The sequence below is a fragment of the Dermacentor albipictus genome, chromosome 1 (assembly GCF_038994185.2).
Source record: "Dermacentor albipictus isolate Rhodes 1998 colony chromosome 1, USDA_Dalb.pri_finalv2, whole genome shotgun sequence".
Classification (NCBI taxonomy): Eukaryota; Metazoa; Arthropoda; class Arachnida; order Ixodida; family Ixodidae; genus Dermacentor; species Dermacentor albipictus.
In genome coordinates, this window is record NC_091821.1 from 44,417,280 (window position 1) to 44,442,185 (window position 24,906).

Sequence of the window (24,906 nt, forward strand, 5' to 3'; positions counted from 1 at the left end):
CACTATTGGCGATTGGATCTTCAACAAAATGCCAAACCTCCGTGGTCGTTCCATGCCATGCTCCGTTTTCGTTGTAGGTGCAATCTTGTCGAACGTAGCTTTCTGATGTGCTCTTATCCATTTCCTCTTGAGTTACGACAGCCGTGCTCAATTCTTATGCGAGTGTAACCAGTGTGTGGAAATGTGTGATCCGGCAAAGCAGTTAAGGGGAGACGCAACTTTCGCATTGCGAAAAATGGCAAAAAAAAAAATCATTTTCGAAAATCACATTTTCAAGTTCTATTACCTTTTTTCTATCTGATTCCGATATATCATCACTGCAAACCACGTAGAAGTGCTCTAAAAAATTTATTTTATGAGCCAAGGTGGCGAAAAATTTCGCGGAAATCAAGAACAGCCAGGGTGTCTACCAACCGGGAAAACCAGGAATTCTCAGGGAATTTGGATAGTCTGGAAATATTCAGAGAAAACTCAGGGAATTTGTGCTTCTATCGGGGAAAATTAGCTGTAACTTCATTCAAAGGGAACGAAAGTCGTATTAATGCTAGCTCCAGTAACAGGAATCGCAACGAACCGTCATTGACGCCGTGTCATTGGCACGATGTATTGCCAGAGTAGTTAACGACTGATTTTCCAGATGCCCGATTTTTCGGACATGCCCGATAATTTGCACGGCTTTGTGGCACCACCACATACTCCATATAGTCAGTGTATATTGCCCCGCCTGCATGTCTGAAAGGGCATTAATCAAAGCCACCACCGCCGCAATTTGATTATCTCGCCGCCTCGAACCGGCACTCTCGCACGCATATTCGCTGGCAGCTGTAGCCACCACTGCGGCAACGTTGGGCCTAGCTGCTTCTGCATTCGCTATTAAGCTTCTTGCCATGCGGGGTCGTGTTTTTCATTGAAAGAATTCGCCGCTGTTGGCAATGGCACCGACTCCGCCTTTGTAATCTTCGTGATTGGCTTCGAAGCTCGCAGAGCACCTGTTGCGTAATGCCAGTCTTTGAAAGTTAGCTTTGCCTCAGTATAGCAGTGTTAGGCAGTGAAACATAAGCGTAGGAAGGGGCAATTGTCATGAAACACAGTATGTATTCCTTAATTATACATGCGTGCACCCCAGTCTCCTGTCATAGTATGAGAACCGATATGCCTAATAAGTGTACTGGCAGGCCTTAAGAGCTTTTTCGCACGTGCCTGTGGCAATTTTAGCCCTTAAGGGCAGTTAAAGATATGCATTCATATTTTTTAACTTGCCTGATTTTTCGGATGTTTTTGCGGCCCCTAGGCAGTCTGAAAAATCTGACGTTGTCAGTACAACTGATCAAGAGGATGCTTCAAATTATCCATGGGGTGAAAGCGTGGCAAGAGGAGGATGAGAACAGAAAGGCCCGACACACTGAGGAAGTAACGGGAAAGGAAGTGTGCCGCCGCCTCTTTGAAGGAGCTTGAGCTCAAAAAAAGTGTTGGCCGATGCCGCGATGCAGGTGTCCATCATACAAACCAAAATAAACTCTTTAAAGTAGTGAAACGCAACACTGAGATTTTGTGTACGGGCTGAGAGTATGTCAAGACAGTTGAAGACTTCTCAGCTGGGTAGAGAGAATCTTAGTTGTGGTAAAGTTCAGGCCTCATAACGATGAGCTTGCTATCGTTATATTCAAAAATATTTCCTTATGTATGCATCTCCTTTTCATTCGTATTTGAAAATGTTCGACTCAATTTGGAAGGGGTTTTACAATTTTTTTCGCTGTGCATTTTACTAACACCTTTCTTCTGTTTTCTTTTTAAATAAAATAGATATTACTCCTTACTATTCAAACTGGATTAAGTCATCTTTTTGTTTCAACATGCTTACTAGAGAGTGACAGCATCGGGCAACATGGGGTCAGCCTGTCTTGACATAAAACAAAGTTCTGGCTCATTCAGAGAATTTTGCAATGGTGCTCAGGGAAAACCTGAAAAACTCGGGGAATTTGGAAATGTCAATTTGGTAGACACCCTGACACCATTTTTCAAGCCACAATATCTCCGGAATATCGCAACCGCCGCCGCCATCTTGGTCTCGTTGGAAAGCGCATTTATCAGTCTTCAAATTTGCCACTTCAGTTACCTCCTCCTTACAGAAAGAAGCACACAAAAAGCAAATGATAGAAGGTCGTGCCGGAGTCTCCGATTGGCCGCGCCCGCCACGTGACTCCAGCGCAGTTCGCCATTGGTCTGGCGCTCGCGTCGTCTGCTCGGCTCTTTGCACCTTGCGAGTCTGGACGTCTCCACTCGCCGTAATCTCGACGTGTCAAAACGGGCGCTATGCGGACATCGCAGTAGCGTGTCCGATCCCAACGCTTGTGGAAGTTTCAGACTCGCGGCTAAGCATTTTGAGCATTCGCGCGTGGAATCCTCGGACATGCGGCTGAGCCTTTCAGCACTCAGTGTTTCCAATTTCGTGACGAAGCACATCGTGCATAAGGGAGTCTCCAACTCGGCGGACATCTCTGATCCTCGCCTAAGCATTTTGTGCATTGCCGCCTTCGTCGTGTCGCGACTACGTACATTTAGCGTCGACTCTTCGAGTCCGCGTCTAGGCATTTCGCGCGTTGGCACCTCAAACTGCTCGACTAAGCACATAAAGTGTCAAATCCTCGCGCCCGCATCTATAGTCGGGTACAACTTTAAAAAAAAAAAAGGGGGTGGGGTGGGGCGTTTACTCCTCCGAGGCTGATGCACACAAGCATCCACCAATGGGCAAGCGCTCTTGACTGAGGTCATGAGCTGGACAGCTGGTCACCCCGCCGATGGAGATGGCCGCCCGTGCTTCGAACTGGGTTATTAAGTGTGGTCAGCGGTGTGCGTCAGCCCCTCGTCAGAGTGAATTCCCAAACTGGTTGTGATAGTCTATGATGCCGGAAATATTACTGCGAGCTTACGATGCAGCATTTGTGCCGCGTGCATTTATTCTGAGCCGTGATCCGGGGAAGAAATATTGCGGCGAGCATCGCTGACGCTGTGTTACGCTTTGACTGAAAACGGGATCCCGCGGCGGCACACGGCTATAAACACATATCCTGTGAATTTGTTCATGTTGTTTTATTTCGCTGCCGAGTGAAGTTACGACGAGGAAAGTTTGCCAGTCTGGTGTCTACTGTTAGCGGCGTGTGTGTTCGTGCCCTGTGTTGCTGCGTTTTTCGTCGGACGGGGTGAAGTGATGGAGAAAAACCATTCTCGGAAGAAATGAGGAAAGTGTGAGTGCATGAAACAAACCTACGGGGGTCTCAGCTGACAATATTGGCTAAAGATGCCTCCAACGCAAAGATTTCTTGCCCTCAACTTGGCATGAACAGTTGTCAGCACTGTGATAGCCGAGCGTCTAGCGGCAGTGTTCGAGTGTTGTGGAGCACCGTCGATTGATTGCTGTCCGTCAGTGCTCACTGCGCACGCAAGCTGTAGAATGTGTGCTGTGTCACAATCACGTATAAGGTGTGCTGCCAGCGCTCGATGTGCTTTCCCACAACACAGCTTCGCAAGCGACTTTTGTCACTTGCAGTGAAGCTAAAGAGCAGACGACGGGCAGCGCTGTGGAAGGCATGGGGTTATTTTTCTCTGCATGTGCTGTAGCACATGAGATCTCTGCTAAACCAGTCATCAAAATACAAAAGCTTTTATTTATACCGAAAATTGCGCGATTCAGAAGCACGACTTTTTGAGCGGGACTATTTTAGTCGCGGAGGCATTCGGCTGTCGCGCTTCGGTCATCTGGTCGGAGCCTCTTCTTTTTTTTAAAGTTGTACCTGACTATAGGCATTTTGCGCGTCGGCACCTCGGACTGCGTGGCTAGGTACTTCGTGCTTCGGCACCTTGGACTGTGCGACTAAGCACATCTGAGTGTCGACTCCTCGAGCCCGCGGCTACTAATTTCGTGCGTCGGCACCTCGGTCTGCGCGACTCAGCGCATAAAGTGTGGACTCCTCGAGCCCGCGACTAGACATTTTGCACATTGGCACATCGGACTGCGCGGCTAGGTACTCCGCGCATCGGCATCTTGAACTGTGCGAATCAAAGGGCAGAGACCCAAAAAGTCACCTGTAAGCAAAGATAGCAAAGACTACAATCCTGGTGCATTTTGAGAGATGTGAACTGCTCTAAAAACTTCTAGATGTTTTCTCGAAAGTGTTTTGGGCATTCTGCGTTGTCTGTGGAAAGGGTAGCATGAGAATGCCTGGACCAATTTTGGTCCTGTTTGTTGTGTATTCCCTGAAGTGTGCTTGAGGGCATTAGTCTTCAATATCTTGCTGAGGGCTTAGTTTTTATTTTGCATGCTAACTTGGGAACGACAAGTTCTGGTACAATTAGTGAAGGTGACCATGATGTTCTGTGTAAAAAAAAAAAAAAAAGGCAGTTTAAAAAGTTTGGAACTGTTGTACCCTGTAGTGCTCCTTCGAGCAAAGATACTACAGGCAGCTCCCTGGCATGTTTCGTTACAGTGCCAGGTTTTCCACAAGTGAAACACATGTAACATTTTGTAACTTGAAAACTAGTCTGGGTATCGTAATGAAACTGCATACATTAGACTCGCGATAATTCAAACTCTGATAATTCGTACTTTCGGTTAATTCAAACAAAAATCAAATTTTTGGTTGGTTCTCCATGTTTTCAATGTATTTTAAGGCCGCTTAATTCAAACACCGCAATTCGGTTAATTCGTACTTTTTGCTTGTCCATACCGGAAAATTATCGGCTATCGTTGCCACCACTGGTGAGAAATCTGACTTCTTATATCACCACAACAGCGGAAAATGTTAAAATAAGCGCACTATGGCCTAAAAAAATAAAAGAAAGCAAACAAGAGCCTAAGAAACAAACGTTCGAAACAAAAGCCTCCCGAAGGGCACATTGTTGCTCAACTTTCCTTGGCTTGCTAGCCAGTTCAAAGCAGGAAGTTCGAAATTAAAACGCATAACCCTCAAAACTTGTGGAAATGACGACTGTCCACCTGCGTTTGTCAAAACGCTCAAAACTGACGTAAAACCGGATGTAAAAACAAAGGGCACCAGAAAAGGGGGAAAAAAAAGGTGCGAAAGTGACGCGAGTAGCATCGGCCGATTCCGAATCACGTGACCGCTCGTGCTTTTCTTTCCCTGGTTGGTCGCCCGCGTTGGTAGCATCATGTCTCCGCGGGGGAAGTACCGAACCCTTTCTGTGAAAGGAAAATTGGCAGCCATAGAAGTTGAGGCTGGAGCGAAGAAGACTTCTGTGGCATTGAAGTATGGAATCACAAAAAGTACGCTGACAACGATTGTGAAAGCGAAAGACAAGCTGCGAAACAACGCAGGCCATTTCGCTCCCGACAGAAAAAGGCTTGGGGAGGCGGCGCATCCGGAGCTTGAGAAGGCAGTTTTTCTTTGGCTGAAGCGCGCTCGGAGCTGCAGTCTACAAGTTAGTGGACCAATCCTGCGAGAGAAGGCCGAACAACTGTCTTTGCGCTTTGGAATTGAAGACTTCAAGTGTAGTGATGGATGGGTGTCGCAATTCAAGGAGCGACATGGCCTCACTTTCAAAACAGTAAGTGGAGAAGCGGCAGCGGTCGATGAGGCGGTTACTACCGACTGGCAGCAGACGCTTCTTCAGAGCCTGCTGCTTGAATACTCCCCGGCTGACATTTATAATGCTGACGAAATGGGACTGTTCTTCAAGATCCTTCCTCAGCAAACATTGTGTCGCAAGGGGAAACGTTGCACCGGCGGAAAGCTGAGCAAGGAGCGGCTCACAGTCATGGTTTGTGCCAATATGGATGGTAGTCACAAGCCCGAACTTTTCGTTGTTGGCAAATCGAAGCGTCCGAGATGCATTAGAGGTGTCCGAACTCTTCCCGTTTCTTATGCAGCAAATACACGTGCATGGATGACGCAATCTTTGTTTGAGGATTGGCTGCGGAAACTTGACGTGCGGTTTAAGCGCGATAAAAGGAAAGTGCTGATGATAGTGGATAATTGTCCCGCTCACGGTGACGTGGAGGGGCTGGAGGCAATTCGTCTTCAATTCCTCCCTCCAAACACAGCTGTCCTCCAGCCTCGGGATCAGGGGGTAATCAAATGTCTGAAGATAAACTACAGAAAGCTACTCCTTAAGTGGATGCTAATATGCATGGATAATTCCATGTCGTACAGCGTAACACTGCTGTCGTCTGTGGGAATGCTAGCTGACGCATGGAGTGCAGTAACATCGGCAACGATATGGAACTACTTCCAGCATGCCTTCCGCATACCAGGCCGCACCAGTGATACCTTGCCTGACTGCGCTCGAAATGAAGGTGAAGAGTGCCTCCAAATGGAGAGCGATGAAGCAAGGCTAGTGCTTTCTGCACTCCAAGCACACAACATAGCTGCTGACCTCAGTGACTGCCTTTTCAGACTCCAAAAATTTGGAGATGCTCGATTATTCGGACTTCGCAGTACCGCCATACATAGACCATAATGTATGACAACTGCCGAAAGTTCGGACACCTTGCAACCTCCTGTTTGATTTTTCGGACGCTCCTTGAGCCAACTCGATTGATGGCACTTGACCTCACCGACCATGCCCGGTGCATGGTTTGACTTGCTGAACGTCATTTTTTTCATTTTTATTTTGAATCGAACCTCCTTGCTACCCCACGAGGTGGTGCTACTTCAAATCTCCGCTCATTATAGTTGCTGCCTGGTTTGGTAGAGTGGCTATAGCAGTTCTAGTCTCAGCTTAGTAAGCCATGTCAAGGCGATCCAGCAGCTGATTTGCTTCTTTCTTCATGCATGACGCTGCAAGTAGAGCACATTTTTAGTTCGACTGGTGTAGGCGTGACGGCACGGTGGTGCTTGCTTTGTGTAGTGTGTCGAGGTTGTGGTCATCCAAAGCGGCATACGGGAACATTGCGTCGAGTGTCTAATGTCTAGTAAAGCAATAAAGGGGGCTAGTTGGTGGACGTTCCTGATTATATTGCGCTTAGTGTTACACTGACGATATTAAATAAAGGACAGGACTTGGACGTACGTAGCGTAATGTCTAATGGCGCCGGTAACAAGACCCTTGTTGCAAATTATTGCTTCGAGAGACTGGAGTTGCTGTTGTGCCAGTTTTTGGCACACAATGTTTTTAACTGCGTCGAAACAGCTCTGTTCTATAAGATGCTGCCCGATAAGACCTTTCCTGTGCCTGGCGATCCCTGCCATGGCGGGAAGCATAGTAAAGAGCACGTCGCCGTAATGGTAGGCAGCGGCATGTCAGGGATGGAGAAGCTTTGGCTTCTTTTGATTAGAAAATCAATAAGCTCGAGGTGTTTCAAGCGAGTGAAGTCGCTGCCAATGTGGTATGAGGCCAACACAAAAGTTTGGATCACGCAGCAGCTCTTTAGTGACATCCGTAAACTCGACAGGAACAAGTCTCAAAACCGGAAGGTACTGCTTTTTGTGGATAACTGCGGTGCACATGGTCACATCCATGATCTTGAGTCCATCTGCTTGGAATTCCTGCCTCCCAATACCACAAGTGTCCTCCAGCCTATGGACCAGGGTGTTATAAAAAAAATTTGAAGGTGCTCTACAGAGCACGCCTCTTGAGCCGCATTGTCTTCTGAATTGACGCAGGCAAGCAGTACGCTGTTAGCCTTCAGTTGGTAATAAACACACTTGCAGATGGCTGGAAGGCGGGGACCCCTGTCGCTCTGCAGCAGAACTGCTTTTGGCATGCCGGATGTGTTGTAACCGATGAAGGGGGTGCTGTGGTGGCCCAGATCTGTCGCCTTCCGATGGGCTTCCTACTGACGCCGAAAATGTTTGAGACTTTCGCAGGGATGGCGTTGCGATTCCAGACACCGTCTTATTTGACAGTTTCACAGATGCTGACAGTGCTGTACTGACATGCAAACTCGACGATGACGAGATCATTCATCAGGTTTCTGCTACCCCGACGGACGATTACTCTGAATTGGAAGATGTAGACCATGTGAGCTGCTGCCGTCGCACGCAGAGCCTTGTACAAGCAGTGACTGCTTTCAGCCACCTACAGTGGCCGCACGACCTGCTCCGAAATTCAGGCTGACCTGATTGCTGCTAAACGGAACAGTGTGCAACGGTGCATTCATGATTTCTTCAAGCCTACTGCCGAGCTCGAATAAGTGCGTGGAAATAAAGGATTTCTTTTTTTTTCTGAATGTTTGTTCGGACACCTGTTTATTGGGATATTTCCGTGGTTCTCGTGAGGTCCAAATAAGTGGTTGTCGACTGTATTACCAAGGTGGTTGCGCCTCACCTCCTTCAAGCACAAGCTGCCGATATTGGGCACATCTCTTCTTGCGACATCTTTGACTTTGATGACCACCCTTTGGGCCAGACATCTGTCGTCACTCACTGTATCCCTACTGGAGACGCCAGCCCTATCGGATGACATCCTTGTTGTGTGCCCCATGCTGAACGGCAAGTAATTCAACGCGATGTCGGGACAGCGCTCGCGAAAGACGTCATCGAACCTTCCTGCAATCCCTGGGTGTCACCAGTTGTACTAGTAAATAAGGGTGGTAGCTGGTGCTTCTGCATGGACTACCATGACTTGAAGAAAGTCACGTGAAAGGACATCTACCCTCTGCCGAGAATTGATGACTCTCTTGACTGTCGTCATGGGTCTACTTACTTTCCATTGACCTATGGTCAGGATACTGGCAGATATCTGTAGATGACTTGGACTGCGAAAAGACTGCATTCGTTACACTGGATGGAATTCTTCAATTTGAGGCGATGCCAATTGGCTTGTGTAATGCCCCATCAACGTTTGAAAGAGTGATGTACTCTCTCCTTTGCAGCTATGAATGGTCCACATGCCTTTGTTATCTAGATGACATTGTTTTTTTCTGATATTTGATAGCCACCTTATACGCCTATTGGCAGTTCTTGATGTTTTCCGGTGAGCAGGCCTACAGCAAAACTCATGAAAATGCAGTTTTGGCCATTGTGAAATCACTGTGCTAGGTCACCTTGACAATGCTTGTGGCGTACAGCCCGATCCCGACAAAATTTGTCGTGCAATATTTTCCAGTACCACATTTGGCCAAAGATGTCTGGAGCTTCGTCGGCCCATGTTCCTATTCTCGATGCTTTGTCAAGAATTTCGTCGACATTGCCCGCCCCTTAACGCAAATCCTGAGGAAGGATGTATCATTTTCGTGGGGTCTTGAACAAGCTGCTGCCTTTGGCACACTTACTAGATTACTTATCACCCCACCCATCTTAGCCCGTTTTGACCCGTCAGCAACCATTGATGTTTGCACCGACGCCAGTGGACACGGCATTGGCACTGTCCTTGCCCAGAGGCAACAAAGACATGCTAGTGTCATCCCCAATGTCAGTCGACTCCCCTTCGGAGGGCAAGTTTTCGATCACTGAACGCGAATGCTTCACTTCAGTTGGGGGCAGTCGCTAAACATGCAGCATAGCTAAATGTTCCGGAGTGAAGCAAGAGGAGGGCTGAGGTATGTCAACATGAGGCAACTAATGAGGTGGTTGGCAATCAGTTAAGCCAATGAATAAAAGTGGCAGTAAGTGCTCAGAGGTAATGAAAATTGACAACAAACAGCTGGCAAAGATCTCGCTGCTGCTGCAGCAGTCATTCGTTGTAAACGGAGGCATAGCTATCCCCTAATTTGTTTATGCTGCTGTAGTGGCATTATGCAGTTGAAAGGGGAGGGGGGGGGGGGGCTATGCAAAAACGCTCAACTGCATTGGGTTCACATTGATGAACCCATGTGGTCAAGATTAAGCCAGTGCCCTCCATTATGGTGAGACTGCTTTTGGCAAGTAAAACACCTGTATTTCTTTTTGTTAATTGTAATCTTAGGCAGCATTAGTGGCAGCTTTCTTGAATGCATTATGTCGTAGCAAAGGAGACTCCTTTAAAATGCAGCACCAGACGTCGCCCCATTGGAAATTCATTGAACGAAGTTTCATGTTTATTTTTTTGTGGCAGTGATTAAACCTTTTCCACATCAAACACTGAACACAGTTTTGAGAAACCAAACTACCTTACTGAATTGAAGACATGGGATGCACATGGTTTTTTCTAGTTTCTTCAGGAGTTTGCACCACTTCATCAGCTATATTTTGGCTGCATGCATCATTGTGCACTTGCGCTCTAGAACCAAGTTGCCATTTTTTGGATGTACTGGTGTCAATCAAGTAGCAGTGTGGTTCCATGCGTGTAAAGAAACTTGTGGTAATATGGGTTAAACAGTACGGTGTTCAATTTGAATGCTAAAGTAGAGTAGTTTTGCAACTATTCGTATCTTTCTCTTATATATAAATCATTCAGTCTTGGACCCTGTGAAAAAGCCTAGCTTATTATAGCATAGAGGAGGAGTTGCCTCCATGTCAAATTTCGAGTTTAAAATACATGTGGAAGCATTGCAGAAAGCTAGCAAAAGTAGTCATTTTTGATATTCAAATTGGAAAAAAAAGAATGTTGCTCATCAGCAGTGACGCATCACACAGAAATCCGTGGTTTCTCGTGGCGTGCAGAAAAGTGAACGGATGTGCTGCGACTTGCATCATACCTGCCATCCACAACCTGCATACATTTTCTCCTTAGGTGCTTTTTAGAGGCTTCTAATAAGAAAATTATAGAATTGTCAGAGTTGTGGCTTCGCCAAGGTTGCTTCAGAGTATATACTACTTGTACCCATTTAGCCAAACTGAAATTTTTTGGCAGTTGGCCTTTTAAGATAAACATATTTTGGTTTTCTATTAATGTTTTCCGTGCAAACAACATGAAACGTTGAAAGACCTTTGTGCTGCCTTGTCTTTCAGTGTTTCGTCTCGTTTGCACTGGAAACATGAATAGACGGTGATGTAAGCTTGGGGCTCGCACACCACTTGCAGCAATGTTTAAGGTAGGTAACAATGCAAGATGCAACTGAGAGGATAGCTTGTTTGCTTTCAGTGATTTGTAATAGAGCCTTCTTAACCCTTTGAGGGTCAATGATGTAAATATATGGCCCCGTGAACAAGTCCAAAAATGGTCGATGCCGTATATTTACGGTGCTGTATGTATGTTTGAAAAGCACACCAATTTCCTAACTTTCTTTTCCATCATGTGCTGCCACTAGGTCGGAATACAGCAAATTTTTTTCGCGCGCCTCCCTTTCTCTGTTTTCGTTGCATTCTTTGTTTTTGAGCTAGTTTGCTGTGGCGCGTCTATATACTAATGCTCGCGCGTTGGCGCATGCGGGTGGCGGTTTGGCTTCTGTTTCGCAGGCGGTTTCGGCTTCTTTCGCTTGCAAAACTGATGGCTATCCCGTTACTAATCACTGAAAGGGCTACCGCTTGTTTCTCGCTTATTTAGTGTCCACAAGGCTGCGCATAGAAAGGATGCTGCCATGCATGCATTTCCGTTGCTTTTTTTTTTTTGGCCACTCGCAAAAACTAATTGCCTCTGGTTGGCGATAAGATGAAGATTAGCAGAAGTTTGTCACATGTTTTACTTTTTTGACGGGCACACAACCACACAGTTTTATTGAGTGCGCGCACCTACGCAGTTCGATTATGCTGTGGATGTACATATTAGTTTAAGAGCAGGAACATTAGAGTCTTGCGAAATATTCTCGGGTGCGCATTTTCAAAGCCTTGAACTATGTGTATAACAGTGCATCAAATTTTTCATTTTTATGTTTATTTCCTTTTTTATTGTTGTTGTTCATGAATGAAGAGTGCACGTATACCAATGCAAAATATTTTTTTCTCATTTTATGGTCACCCTAAAAAAATTATGGTAATTTTTTTTCAAAATAAATCCCTAAGAATTGGAATCTGCAATAAAAAAAAATCGACCCTGGGTGGTCGCATTTGGCGAAAAAAATCTACCTTCAAAGGGTTAAATTTTTCAAATTACTAATTTGTTAGGATTCCATGCATCTTGTGTAAGCAACATGTGCTGTCTCTTCCTAAACTGTGGTTTCACTTTACATGCATCTGACCAAAGCCAAACATGGTTTTTTTCATTACATGAGGCCTAATCAGAATGCCATTGCTTTATGAACTCTGAGCTAAGTTTTGCTTAGTCTACATTTCTGCCTCTTGATAGCAATGGCCTACTAGTTTGGCTCCAGCTTGTAGTCTAGCTCGTAATTTGTGCAGCTCCATTTGCTACGTTGTTCCTTTTTAATGTGGAATTGCTTTGGATCTTTCTTGTATATTAGTGCAGAATTTGGTGAATTACATTCTATATTTGCTAGAAGGCATTTTTTTTATGTCTGCAAAGCTAGTTGCTAGTATGCAGCTAAATTCTCATTTAGAGCAGTTCAGAAGCCCATGGATGGTTTACAGTGTGGTGATTTTAAGATTCCTATATGTGTGTTTCTAATTAATGTTTGAACTGTGTGACTGAGTGTGGGATATTCGTTGCAGCAACCACAGCAGCCGCAGCCGCAGCTGCAGCTGCAGCCGCCGCAACAGCAGCAGCAGCAGCAGCCGCCGCCGCCACCGCAGCAGCAACAGGCACCAGTGGCCACAAGCACCTGTGCTACGGGGGGTCTGGGAAGCGGGGCAACTGTTGGGGTAGGCGTTGGCAGCAGCGCTGGCGTCAAGACCTGGAGCAGCGTGACATCCAGCCAAGAGGGTGGTGGTCCAGAACGCAACTTCTTGGGCCATCAGTCGCCATTTTTTCCTCAGGAATTCCCCAAGCTAGCTGGTGGCGATGTGCCCATCGACGGGACCCAGAGGTCGGCGACAGACTCTCAGTATGGGCCTGGCCCCAGCCTGAGACCGCAGAGTAAGTGCAACCTTTTCCAAGTTGGTGCATGTGGAGTTGCATTGTTGCCAGCTAGTTTGGGTGGAGAACAAAGTGTGTGTTGCAGTGGAAGGGACCTGGAGCCGGGGCACACTGCAGCAGCAGCAGCCGCCGCAGCAGCCGCAGCAGCAGGCTCCGGGGGGCGGCAGTGGAGGGGGTGGTGGCGGGCAGGGCTCTGGCCCACCCGGCGGCCTGCCTCCGAGCAGTGGCAGTGGCGTGAACGGACAAGCATCGTTTGCACCTCCGCCAAGGGGAGCCCTCCCCTCAGGTGTGCCGCCCGGTGGTGGACCTCCTTCACCAGCACAGCCCTCCTATAGGCAGCAGGCGGTGCCACCTTTTGTACAGGTGGGTTGGCTTGTTTCAATTTCTCCACCCGGCAAGCTCCTACAGCGCAGCTAGTAACACTAATGTATTTCGGGGGGCATTGGGCCATTCATTGCATAAACTGTGTTTTGTGACAGGTGTTATTTCGTAGGGTGCACATACAGTAAAACTTCGTTTAACCGTACCTGCTTAAACAGTAGTTTCGTTTTAAAAGTAGTAAAGTCAAATCTCGGACTCGGTGGCCATTGAACATAATGTGTTTTGTACCCGCATAAACCGTACCAGCTTACTGCATACGTATCGGTTAACACGTAGTGTTACCACTCTTCGTCGCGCAAACATTGCGGTGCATCATCTCCATCGGGTCGCTTGGCAGAACAACAAGCCTCAGAGCTTCACGACGAAAGGCGAATTCTGCCGCTTCATCACGGCAACACTGCGGGAGAAGGCCCACAAGGCACATACGCAGTGAACCAGCAATGAAGCAAAACAACTCGCACCTTAGCCATCTTACACGACGAGGGCAGTTGAGCCTCTGATTGGCTGTCTGAGCAAGCACTGCGGCCGGGCAGGATCATTTTTTGTAAGGGGGGGGGGGGGGTGTCGACGGCTTGTCGGATGCAGCGCAGTCATGGTAGGGAGAGCGGGTAGATGGGGCTGCGTCGGCGGGTTTCCCCGTCACCGTAAGGGAAAGCCAACTTCTGGGGGCACTTTTCCGCTGCTTGACATTCGATATATTGGGAGTCGCTGCTATTTTCGTTCGATATAAGCATAATTTTTGCTTTATACAGTGAACTCTCACTTGAGTGAACTTCAAGGAACCGAAGCAAATAGTTCACTTTACTGAAAGTTCACTAAACTGAATATTCACCAGAGCAACATAAGACATGGCATACAGAGTCAAAAGTTTGAAGTGCAATTCATGGAGCAAAAGATATGGCATCTATAGTGTTAGAAATGTGTGAAATGGAATTTGTACATATCAATGAAAAACATATCACGTGGGTCGTTTGTGTGCACATGCGGAACTGACGAGACTGGAAAGAAAGAGACGACGACCATGCCACGACTAGCCGGTCGGAAAAAAATGCACACCATGTGGTTTGTGGTGTTACAGATCACCGCTTTGCTCTGGCGGCGTTGTAAGCGCCAACGATGTTACTTTGTTCATTGCCTCCGAGATCACATGCTTGCTCATTTTGTGCGGGCGATCTTTGAGGCCATGCCCTTTTTCCGCGCCGCCGCTTTGCCCCAAGGGCGCTGTAGCGCCAGCGACGTTACATTGCCGCTAGAGCGGCGGTTTCATGAGGGCGGGCATCGGTTGCGCCTGCAGTGCAGTGCAAGCCTTGGTCCTCTGAGTGAGTTCGTTAAACTGTAATATTGACTGTTCCGAAATTTGTTTAAGTGAAACATTTTTGCATAGAATCTATAGGAAAACTGCCGGGGATTTTTAAAAAGTTGGTTAGTCTGAAATATTCGATCAACCAACGTTCGCACAACTGAGAGTTTACTGTATACTCATTGTAACTAAACCTTGTCTAGAAATCGTTATATAGAATAAGTCTCTGTAAACGGATTCAATATAGTCTGGTTCGACTGTACTAGCCTGAATTTTCTCGCCATGGCACTCTATTCGGTTCAGTAACATTGCTGTAATTGTACAATATTCCAATTTCAAATCATTTGTTGTAATGATTATGAGGCTACCTAAATTCCTGCTCTGTGAAACTTGACTGTTCTTTTACTAATTGACTAACAGGTTTATGGACGTGGATTTCCTGGAAACTATGCCCCAAGCTACTCTGGTGTGCCTGGAGGTGCTCGCCCACCCTATGCTTACTCAGATAGTAGGTACGTACAGCTGTTTGCTTGCTAACCATCAAGATTTTCATCTTTTGCCTACTTTTGTGGGAAACGTAGGGGTCGAGGCATGAGAAGTGCTCCTGATGAGGACGGCTACCAGCGGCCTGCAATCATCAGTGAAAAAGACCTTAAAGGATTCGATGAAATTCTTCAAAATGACTCCCAAGATGGCTGGGCAGCTGCGAAGGGAGACATTGACTACAAGTAAGTCTGATTATGAATTGGGCAAATACAAAAATTTACTTTTCTTCTTTTTGTTTCACTCAGTTTCTAAAATGCTTCTTTCTGATTGTTTTATTCTGCTCTTTGCATTGGACAAGTAGTTCTGCATAGTAGTTTAAATTGGTGGAGCTTGGTGGAAGGGCTGTACTAAGCGCTCAAAGACCAGTCCTCTGCAACCATGCTCTAAAATAAAATTGTAACGGGAAATTGTATCCAGCATGCGCCAAAGGATGCCCAAGAACGAAAGCCTTGTTGCCAACATGCGGGCTTGCTAGTAAAAGAAAGCAAAACCTAAAGCATGCTGTCCTCATTTTGTGAATTAATTTAGCATCCATAGCCATGGATATGCAGAACCTCATTCATACATTTAAAAAAAAATTGCAAGAAAAAAAAATATGATCCGAAGTGACTAAAAAATTTGACTCAACTTTAGTTGACATCTACGTAGTGCGTGAATCTGACAGTATTTTTGCAAATTTTTTCCGAAATAGTATAATGTAACTTCAGATGCCTTTCTCGACTTAGATAAAAAGTGGTTCAGGGCCCCTTTAAAGCACTCTGCTTCATAAACCCGTAGATCCGAGCAATGTGGCATTGAGTAACAACAACCTCTTGTGCAAGGTGCTTTTACGTTGCTACACACACCTTCTCTTCAGCACCCACATTGAGTGTGCTTTCAGTGTCACTGCAGATGTCCTGACAAGAAAACAAGGAAAAATTACTGAATTTCAACAAACAATTCATAGTGAAGATAACACAACCTGTATGTCGGGCCAGCTCTGTATCTGCAGAGGATGAATTAACAGGGCCAGGACAGCTCATTATATATTGCATTTGTGCACTGGTAATAAAAGTAGGGAGGAAAGTAACATAATCAATTACTTTGTAGTAATTGTTCAGTTACTTTCATGTTGCAGTAATTGGTAACCTTAATCGCATTTTTGAAAGATTTGTAATCGGTTCCTTTTTTTTTTCTGTAATGTTTCTGTGTGCTGAAGGGGTCATAAAAATGTCTGAATTATTGGGCAATTTCATTTTTTTCTGAGTTGGCAATAAAAGATAATTTTTTACCGTGTTGATATCTTCACTTTGGCCACACTTTGCTTCATGTGCCCTGCCTTCAATTGAGAGCGTGCAGACGATCTTGCATCTGGTGTCCATTTAATTGGCTAAGGCAGTGGTTCTCAAATAGGCTCTGTGAAACCCACGCTTGCGAAAGAAAAGGCAGGCGAAAAGTCCAGTAGTTCGAATGTTATCTACTATACTTTTAATATTCGAATTTGCTTCCGAAAAGAGATGTTCGAAAATATTTGACGATTCCATTGGATGCAAATGTTCTAATCAAATTGAATATATTCTGGCTGTGCAGGAGCAAACACTGTTTTCAGCATTTGTTTCTATCTAATCTAAAGATATTTAATATATAATGCTCAATTTTGTGATAATATCCTGCTGGTTGCAAAACTTCGCCTGTAAAGCACACTTAGGCACTAAATATCTAAACTTTGGGAAAGCCAGCCTCTCGGTAGCAAGGGGCATGGGTTTGCCGACAGCGAGGGTGCACTTCTTGCAGTGAACTGCCTATATCTAGGATCAAGCATTATATGGCATCCACATGGAAAAACTCTCCCCTCTAAAGTAAGAATGAAAGAGCCAACAACAAAAACACGCGTATCGCCGCGTGCATTGGAGCCCAGTTTAAAAGCCACACATGTCAAAAACTGCACTCCGTCGCTTCTGTGGCTCTCTGAATGTATGTCATAGTACGCACCTGATAAGGCGACCAAGGGTAATTATTGGTTCTGTTTCCCGTCACCATTGCCATAGGAAGGCCACGCGTGATCCGTACGGCTGAAGAGTGACATCAAGTACGGCCTCGGAGATTACGTGCCAGATGGTAATCCTCGAGGCCTTGCCTTAGTCACAGAACTGTGCGTCAGATGTAATTGCAAGTGCTGATCTTGGAGGCTTCACTTAAGGGGGGATATGGGGATCAAAACTAACTTTTTTATTTACCAGCCGATCTTGATGAAATTTTGCACAGGGGTTAATAATACTACATAAACAAAACTGTGAAAATATGGTGAAAATATGGCTGCAATATCTGAAGTACTTTAGTGTTTACAAAATTTTTCTGCTTTCATTTTTGCAAAATGCCTGCACACCTGTATATTGATGCTAGGAGTTCAAGCAAACATTGATAACACTCCTATATGTATTCTCCACACAGTGACATTCCTGTAATTTTTTTAGCCTAACAGAATTTTTTTATATTTTCATTCTTTGGCATCTACTTCAGTTGCATGAAAATCTCGACTGTGAAAACAAAAGATAACAAATTATCGAAGCAAGTATTTTGAAAACAAAACATGTCACTGTGTGCAGTGGTGCACTATGAGTGTAACAAAACAAACGGTGTAAAAATATTCATAACGGTGGCTGAGATATTGGCTTTGCAAGTTGACCTTGGTGGCAGAAAAAAGTTTTGAGAAAAAGGCGTTTGAAGTTCTGGGCCATATTTATTCGACTAGAAACCACCGGCCTTGTAGGTGCAGGTGTCAGGTTGATCTCTTGGCTTCTTGGATCTTTTATGCTTGCTTTCATGTGCTTTTTGTGCCCTCTTCTTGCACAAGGCATCTTTCTTAGCCGCTCGACTCGCTTGAGTCCGTCGCCACCGAGCATGCCACTCCAGCCGTCAACCCCATCTTCCGTTCGTTTGCCGGCACAGAACCAAGTGACGCGCGGACAGTGGCGGCGGTCATATTCAACACCTCCGACAAGATTACTTGTGACTAAAGATGCGACTGTATGGTGCGACCGTTGCTGATGCACGGTTCGTCTTCACGGCCGGCAGACGCACGCGCTTGGACCGCACTTTCGTCGTTCATCTCGGTGACGGCGGTGGCACAATCGGGGTACGTCGCGGAGCATTTGCGGGGCGTTGCAGGCCCGGAAGCATCGCAAAAGGCCGTTATTAGTTCGGTATAATCACCACTGGAACTCAAGTATGCAACAGTCTGCGAACTGCCCGGCAATGCGTCGATAGTCTAAGCTCGCGCGCAGACGCATCTCTGCTAGGACTACTTATCCTTCGGAAGTTCGGCGGCTTGCGCTTGCGGCTGCCGAAGCGGTGCTTGGTCGCGTATTTCGTCGTCCACGTCCGCCCAGTGATGCTCGAAACCACAAAATGAAAATAGAAAACTCAAATCCGAATAAAGCGATGAAGCGGCGGCGCACCTCGAATATCCAACACGTATACAAAGGGGCAGCAGCCAGCGCGCGAAGAAACGGGAGAAGCAGACGCCGCAGCAGCTCGCCTCCGGAACCGGCCAATGGGGCGGCTCATACAACGCACGTGACGGAGCAAGCCAATTGGCGGCCGCGACAAGCAGCTCCGCGACCTTCAGACTTTTTGTTTTTTTATGCTTGCTCTTCTCTCTATCAGGAAATGAAAGAGAGGCGTCAAAAGGCGAAGAGGCGCGCTTTTCAACGGTACCAGCATGGCCGCGCCGCGCACTGCCGTTCCGGAGCTAGGGACGCTTGAAAACAGCGACTTTTCCACCGATTTTCACGAAATTTTCGCTGTATTGCCTTATGTATATATTTATTTATGGTACTTAGCAGTCGTTTTCAGCGGAAATACTTGGAAAACTTATAGAAAAGGGGTCAAAGATTCAATATCTGCAACTTTCTAAAAAGTGATTTTTGGGTCGTTTTTCAAGATTTGATCCCCGCGTCCCCCCTTAAATTGTGAGGTCGTATCAACGTCGCGATCATCCCATCCATTTCGGCACCACAGTGCATGGCCTGCTCATTTGTTGAATTTGCCTTTCGGACAGCATTGCGCTGTCCATGGCCCAGAGACGTGGAATTGTTCATGGTGCTTGGGATGGCGATCGCAGCATGGATGCCACACGTTGGGCCGTGATTGAGTGATCATCCGGGAATATGCATCCCTTGCTTTAAGAATGCTGGTTATGTGCCACCTGACAGACATCGCGTACGGATTCGCCACCTGTCGTAGATTTGCGCAAGGGGTCCGTAATCTCTATCAATTGCTTTTGGGTATATGAAATGCGATGATGTTCGCACTCTGGACCGGACGCGTCGGCGCCTACGGCGACAGCATGTGCTGGAGAAATGCTGCTGCATGCATAGAGCGTTGTTACTCTGTGTCCTGTGTCGAGTTGTGCGAAATCTCACAAAAGTGATAGTATCTCCGAATACTGCTTTATGGCAGTGCTGCCACAGCTGATAGACGCATGCAGCACACTTTGTACTGTCTGCAATGCAGTTCTATATCCTCGACCAAGCTTGCCAAAGTAGACTAATGAAATTTTAACAATAAAGTGTCGCTCTGCGACGCATTACCTATCTGTGCTGTCTCATTTTGCAACAGTGAAATTCTCGCAAAAGTGAATTTTTTTCCCATTCTTTGCTCATTTCACTTTTGTGATGTTCAACTGTGTTTTTCGTGCGTGCAGTCTTTAAAAAATGTTGCTTTGGTTATAGTGCGTATATTCATGACTCTCACTGCTTCAGTTACAGTTTACAGTTAAATCGGCTTATATGCTTTGAGCTGCAAAGGAAGCATATGGTGGTGCATCGCAAATTACAATAAAGCTCATTAATTGCAAGACAACACTGAAGTTTTTTTTTTTTGTGGAGTTAAAAAGTATCTTTCTTTTTTGCAGTGCTAAGCTGGTGTTCAGTGATGAAGATGATGCTGGGGGCAGCAGTAGGGGTGGAGCTTCCAAAGGGTCTGACGTTATGCCAGTGTCTGAAAGTGGCAAGCCTGTGGCCATGAAGGGTTCTGACAAAGGCGAGTGTAGGCCTCCGGGACCAGCTGGACCGAAGCTTCCCCCAAGCCGCAGTCGGGAGCCTGGCTGGGATGCGTCGTCTGGGCAACAGCCAGGCCAGCAGCGGGCTGGCCGAGAGCCACCTCCTACACAGGCCTCTGCTTACATGGACAGGGAGGAACGTGGGCGGAAGGCGTGGGGTGCCCCAGGGAGTGCCGAGCTGCAGCCTCAGCCTTCACCGCTGTTGCAGCAGTCCCAGCAGGCCCCACCTGCACAGGCAGCCCCTGTGCGCCAGTGGCCGCAATCCCCGCCGGGGCCACCACCCCCCGCAGCTGCAGCACCCCGTGCTGCAACTGGTGCAACCCCAACCTTGGACTATCTAGCCAGGGGCACCCCTCCCACTGCTGCAACACCACCTGCCATGGCGGCTGCTAACTTCCCCACAGGACGTGTAGGCCCTCCTATGCCCCCCCAGGTAAGCTAAAGTAAAATTGTTGCGTCTTAAGGGGGGACGCGGGGATCAGATCGCGAAAATCCCAAAAAAGATCGATTTTTGGCAACGACGCGTTTCGGTATCTGCAATGCCTAATCTACATTGTATCAAAATGGTTTGACTGAAAACGCGCTAAAAGTGGCCGAAAAAAATTAATTTATCGGTGCGTAGGGCGAGAAAACGGCTTAAGGGGGGACACCCCACTTACATTTTCATTTTTTATTTGTGGCCACAATTTGATAAAACTTCCATCACTTGTGTATTTTGACATGCTGATTTCAAATATTTAATTGGTTTTCCCATGCAACAAGTACTTTTCAAAATATAAGCAATTCATGTTTTTTTGTATGGACTAATTTGGAGGCAAGTTCTCTCTACAATGCTGGCTGTTAATGAAGGAGGCTGGCACATCAAAATGATGTTGAATGATCAGAGGTTGCAGTGCTACAAGAATGAATGTTCTAAACTGATTTATGCCGAAGTTACAGCATGTCAAACTTTTGTATGCAGAAAGCATTAGTGAAACCCTGGAGAAATTATTACTTTTTAAAAATTTCTGTAATGACATTCGTTCATATTTTAGGCCTACTGCACTCCCTATTTGTCCACCTTTCTGACGAAAAAAGAATTATTGCAATAAGATGAATAGAACCAGAGATATCGTCACTCCAAAACTACACTACCATCAAAAATGTCGTTTTGAGAAAACGAGAAAAAACGTTTCAGGACATGTTCATGGTGATTACGGCAAATGCTTGAATACTAAATTGATCAAGGATGATACGGGGGTCCAACCAGGCAAGAATGAAACTTTCGCTTCTTTAAGGGGGGACACTGTAATTCAACTAATGTTCATGTTTTCCATCAATATTCATGAAACTTTCCATTCTTGTTAAAACTTTTGTGCTGATTTCAAATATGTAAATATTTTTCCAATAGGCCATTTAGTTCTGAAGATAAATGAAATTCTTTGTTCATAATTTGCAGAAACAATAGCGGAAAAAATGCGCTAAGAAATTCGTATTGGCACATGCCTGGTTACTAGAAAACATAAGAAACATAATGGTAGGAATACTATTTCGATATATCAAATATTAGTAATTTTATAGCAATTCAATCTTTACTGTTCGAATTGTGGCTACCCTACTGTCTGATCTAAAGCAGAATTGAAAATTTTTAAAGCATAAATTCCATAATCTGACCCTACATTGTGTACAAGTGAAAAGTCGGTGTTTTGAGAAAACGAGAAAAAAGGAATACATTCACTTTTAATCAAAAGTACAGAAATTATTTTGCAGTGAAAGTGGCTAAAAGCCACCAGGAATGTAGTCGCTCTGACCACGGCCACCCAAATGCGGCAAAAACATCGTTTAGCGCCGTTCGCCGATTCCCGGTGGCTTGCATCGCGCGCGCGGCAAGGTTGTCGTTCACGCGGGTCGAGCTCCATGCCGACGCGATATCGCCGCAACACGCGCACGTGATAACGATCTTTATGGCGAGGCCAGATTACCGTTCGCTTTCGCCTACTGCGACGCTGCCGCCGCACACCTTGCACTTGACGACATCAGCCCGTTCACGGAGTCTGAGGAAAGCGAAGCCTGCCTCGGCGTCGACTGGCGCGGCTGCAACGCCGTCGGCGCGAGTGAGCAAATCCAACACCCGCTTTGTTGCTGGCGTTCACGCAAGAACTCAAAGTTTTTTTGAGCATTCATCTCCCTCTGCAACAAATCCGCACGCTGCAACATTGCAGTGTCACGCCGAACGCAGCTGCTGTCCGTAACGATTTCACTCATTTGTGAGCTGGCTAGGCCTACTTCGGCATCGACCGGGTTTCGGCATCATTTGCGGTTGGCGGCGAGCTACTCTCGATGCTTTCAGAAGGAATGGAGCGCTTTTGAAAGTTATAAGCTGATCGCTTCTTCTTTTTGCCGAACTTGTGCCTCGTGACGAACTTTCTCGGTGGATTGGACTTCGTTGGGCATGTGCCCACAAACCTACGAGACGCGCAGTCGCGTCGCCTGCGGAGTGGAGCAGACGATGGGAACCTCGCGCAGCCAACCACAGCACGCGTTTTTGGTCACGTGCGCTAGCCAACGAATCGGATCACGCGTTCAGGCTTTTTTTCCTCCCCGGATTTCAACGTCACTGGCGTACCGACGGAGTCACTTTTGGCAGGAAATTAAAGAAGGAAGGCTCCTCTTTCCAACGAGACCAAGATGGCTGCGATCGCGCGCATAGAAAAAGAGCTACGCGCCGCGATAAAAAGGGCAGTTTTTGCGCGGAATTCAGCTCACAGTGATGTTATAAATTGGTATTGCGGACGAAATACTCTTCCCCGAGATTCGAAACTTGGTGAATTAAAGGAATATTAGCTGTAGATATCGCAAATTTCGTTTTCAAAAAATCGATTTTTTCGCGATTTTTTTCGCCGCAAAGAGCCGTGTCCCCCCTTAAGATGAGGGTCTTGAAAACTTTTTTTTTATTTCGTAACATATCTTCCTGAAAATTGGCATGCAGATATATCTTTGAATGCTGATCCCAAATATATATTCAGATTTTATATATCTCATCTATAAATGAAGATATTGCAAAATAATTCATCCCACATAGGTCTTTTCTTACGGGCCATTATGATAATTTCTTAATTAAAAAAACTAGTTTCAAAGAATGGCTGTCATTTCCAAGGGCCCACTGCACATCCTAAAGCTAAAGAAATTTTTAAAAAGTGATCATATAGGTCATGAATGAATAACAAAGTAGGAAGAAAAAAACAATGCGGGAGTAATTAGCTTACATCTGACCTAATTGCTAGTCTAATGGGTTTAATGAAAAATAGAAAGCTTTAGGATGTAGTTGAGGTTTTACTGAAAAAAATGATACCTAATTCAATAAAATCAGTTGATGCAAACATTATGAAAAGTTCCGTAAGGCAAAGGCATTTGATCGAAAAAGCAAAGCTGAGAAAATTGCATTCAAAGTTTTGCTTACTCTGACACTTTTGTTTACCTATCACATGGAAAAATTTAATGCTTTAGCATGCAGCCCAGTCATTACTGAACACAATAACACCAAACTCAAAGAAATCTGTTCATGTAAAGATTGTGAAAACCTCTGTATTGCATTGGTACTTGGCAAAAAAAAAAAAGCTCAGAAAGTCGTCTTTACTTGCTGCGCCGACGTTCATTAGCTCGAACTTGCGGGAAGTCGCGGACTTCTTCGCCAATGAAGTTTTAATGTCTGCGTACTTTTCACGCCCCGCGCACTCCGCGCAAAACACCGCGTCGAAGCGTTGAGCACGCGAGCTCGGTTCAACCGCGTCCGTCGGCACCGAAGCGGCGTTCGGAAAAGCTGAAGTCGACGTTAGGCTTAGGTCAGCCGGCTCGGCCGCTTCCGACAACACGGAATCCGAAGCGACTTGCAGCGTTTCAAAAGTTAGCATTTTCGACGGGCTTAGTCCAGGCGCATCCACCGGCACTGCAGAGACTTACGGTAACACCGAAGTTGACACCGATCGGGACTGTCCGGCCGCGTCCACCGGCGAAGCTGTTGTTGGCGAGCTCACTCCAGCCGCATCCACCAAGGCCACAGCCATATCTCTATGCCACAGCAGCTTGCGGCATCACCGAAGCTGTAGTTCTCGACGATGTAGCGCTCTTATTCCATGCGCGCCTCTTTTTGCTGACTGCTTTTCGCGTGCTTGCTTTCAAGCGCGCGTCTCGTGCCATCGTGACACGCGGAACAAAGACACCAGGCACGCAAAAGCAAGAAATTCGTGGTTAAAAGAGGCGACTCAATAGCCAAAATATCTACAAGAACGATAAAGAAAAAGGCAGAACGTAAAATACAAGAGGAATGCGAAAAATGACGTGCGCGCCGGCGAATGCAGACGACGCGAAGGAGTCGAACAACGCGGCCGCGGGGCCGCGGCAGGCGAAGCATGCGTCACGGCCAATCGGAGGCCTGCGCTTCGGGGAGGCGCCCGCTTCACCCAATCAGCGGCTGTCTCGCGACGATTTTGCTCTTGAGAACGGGTGCTTGGGGTGCCGATCGCTCCTCTGCACGAGGGTCTACAGCGTGCCGAGGGGCGCCAGAATGGAGAGCGGGAAACCAGCTTTCAAACGAGACCAAGATGGCGCCGATCGGTTCGCGTCGCGCGGAGCTACGGCAGCTTCGCGCTTGGCGTTCAATTTCGGCTCACCGATGTTTCTAAATTGCCTTTTTTTTATACTTCGAGTAGGAATTGAGCCATAATATCTTGTAGAGGCATAGTTGGGACATTAAAGACTTCAAAAACGCAATTTTTGAAAATTGCCATTTTTGACCATTTTTCGCGATTTCAAGACCCGCGTCCCCCCTTAAAATCGCGTAAAATCATCGCAGTTCGCGGAGCCCTAACTCGTC

The 24,906-nt window shown here is 46.4% G+C and overlaps 1 protein-coding gene across 9 annotated transcripts in view; it reads left to right on the forward strand.

Moving 5' to 3' along the window:
- The window catches only part of LOC135906186 (protein PRRC2A-like), a 181,214-nt gene that overhangs the window by 18,178 nt on the left and 138,130 nt on the right, over positions 1-24,906 (forward strand). For all 9 annotated transcript variants that reach the window (XM_065437452.2, XM_065437455.2, XM_065437469.2 and 6 more), the window contains exons 5-9: positions 12,423-12,786; positions 12,872-13,149; positions 14,888-14,979; positions 15,049-15,195; positions 19,908-20,487. In XM_065437452.2, coding sequence (XP_065293524.1) covers positions 12,423-12,786; positions 12,872-13,149; positions 14,888-14,979; positions 15,049-15,195; positions 19,908-20,487 — 1,461 coding nt within the window. The remainder of the gene's footprint in view (positions 1-12,422; positions 12,787-12,871; positions 13,150-14,887; positions 14,980-15,048; positions 15,196-19,907; positions 20,488-24,906) is intronic.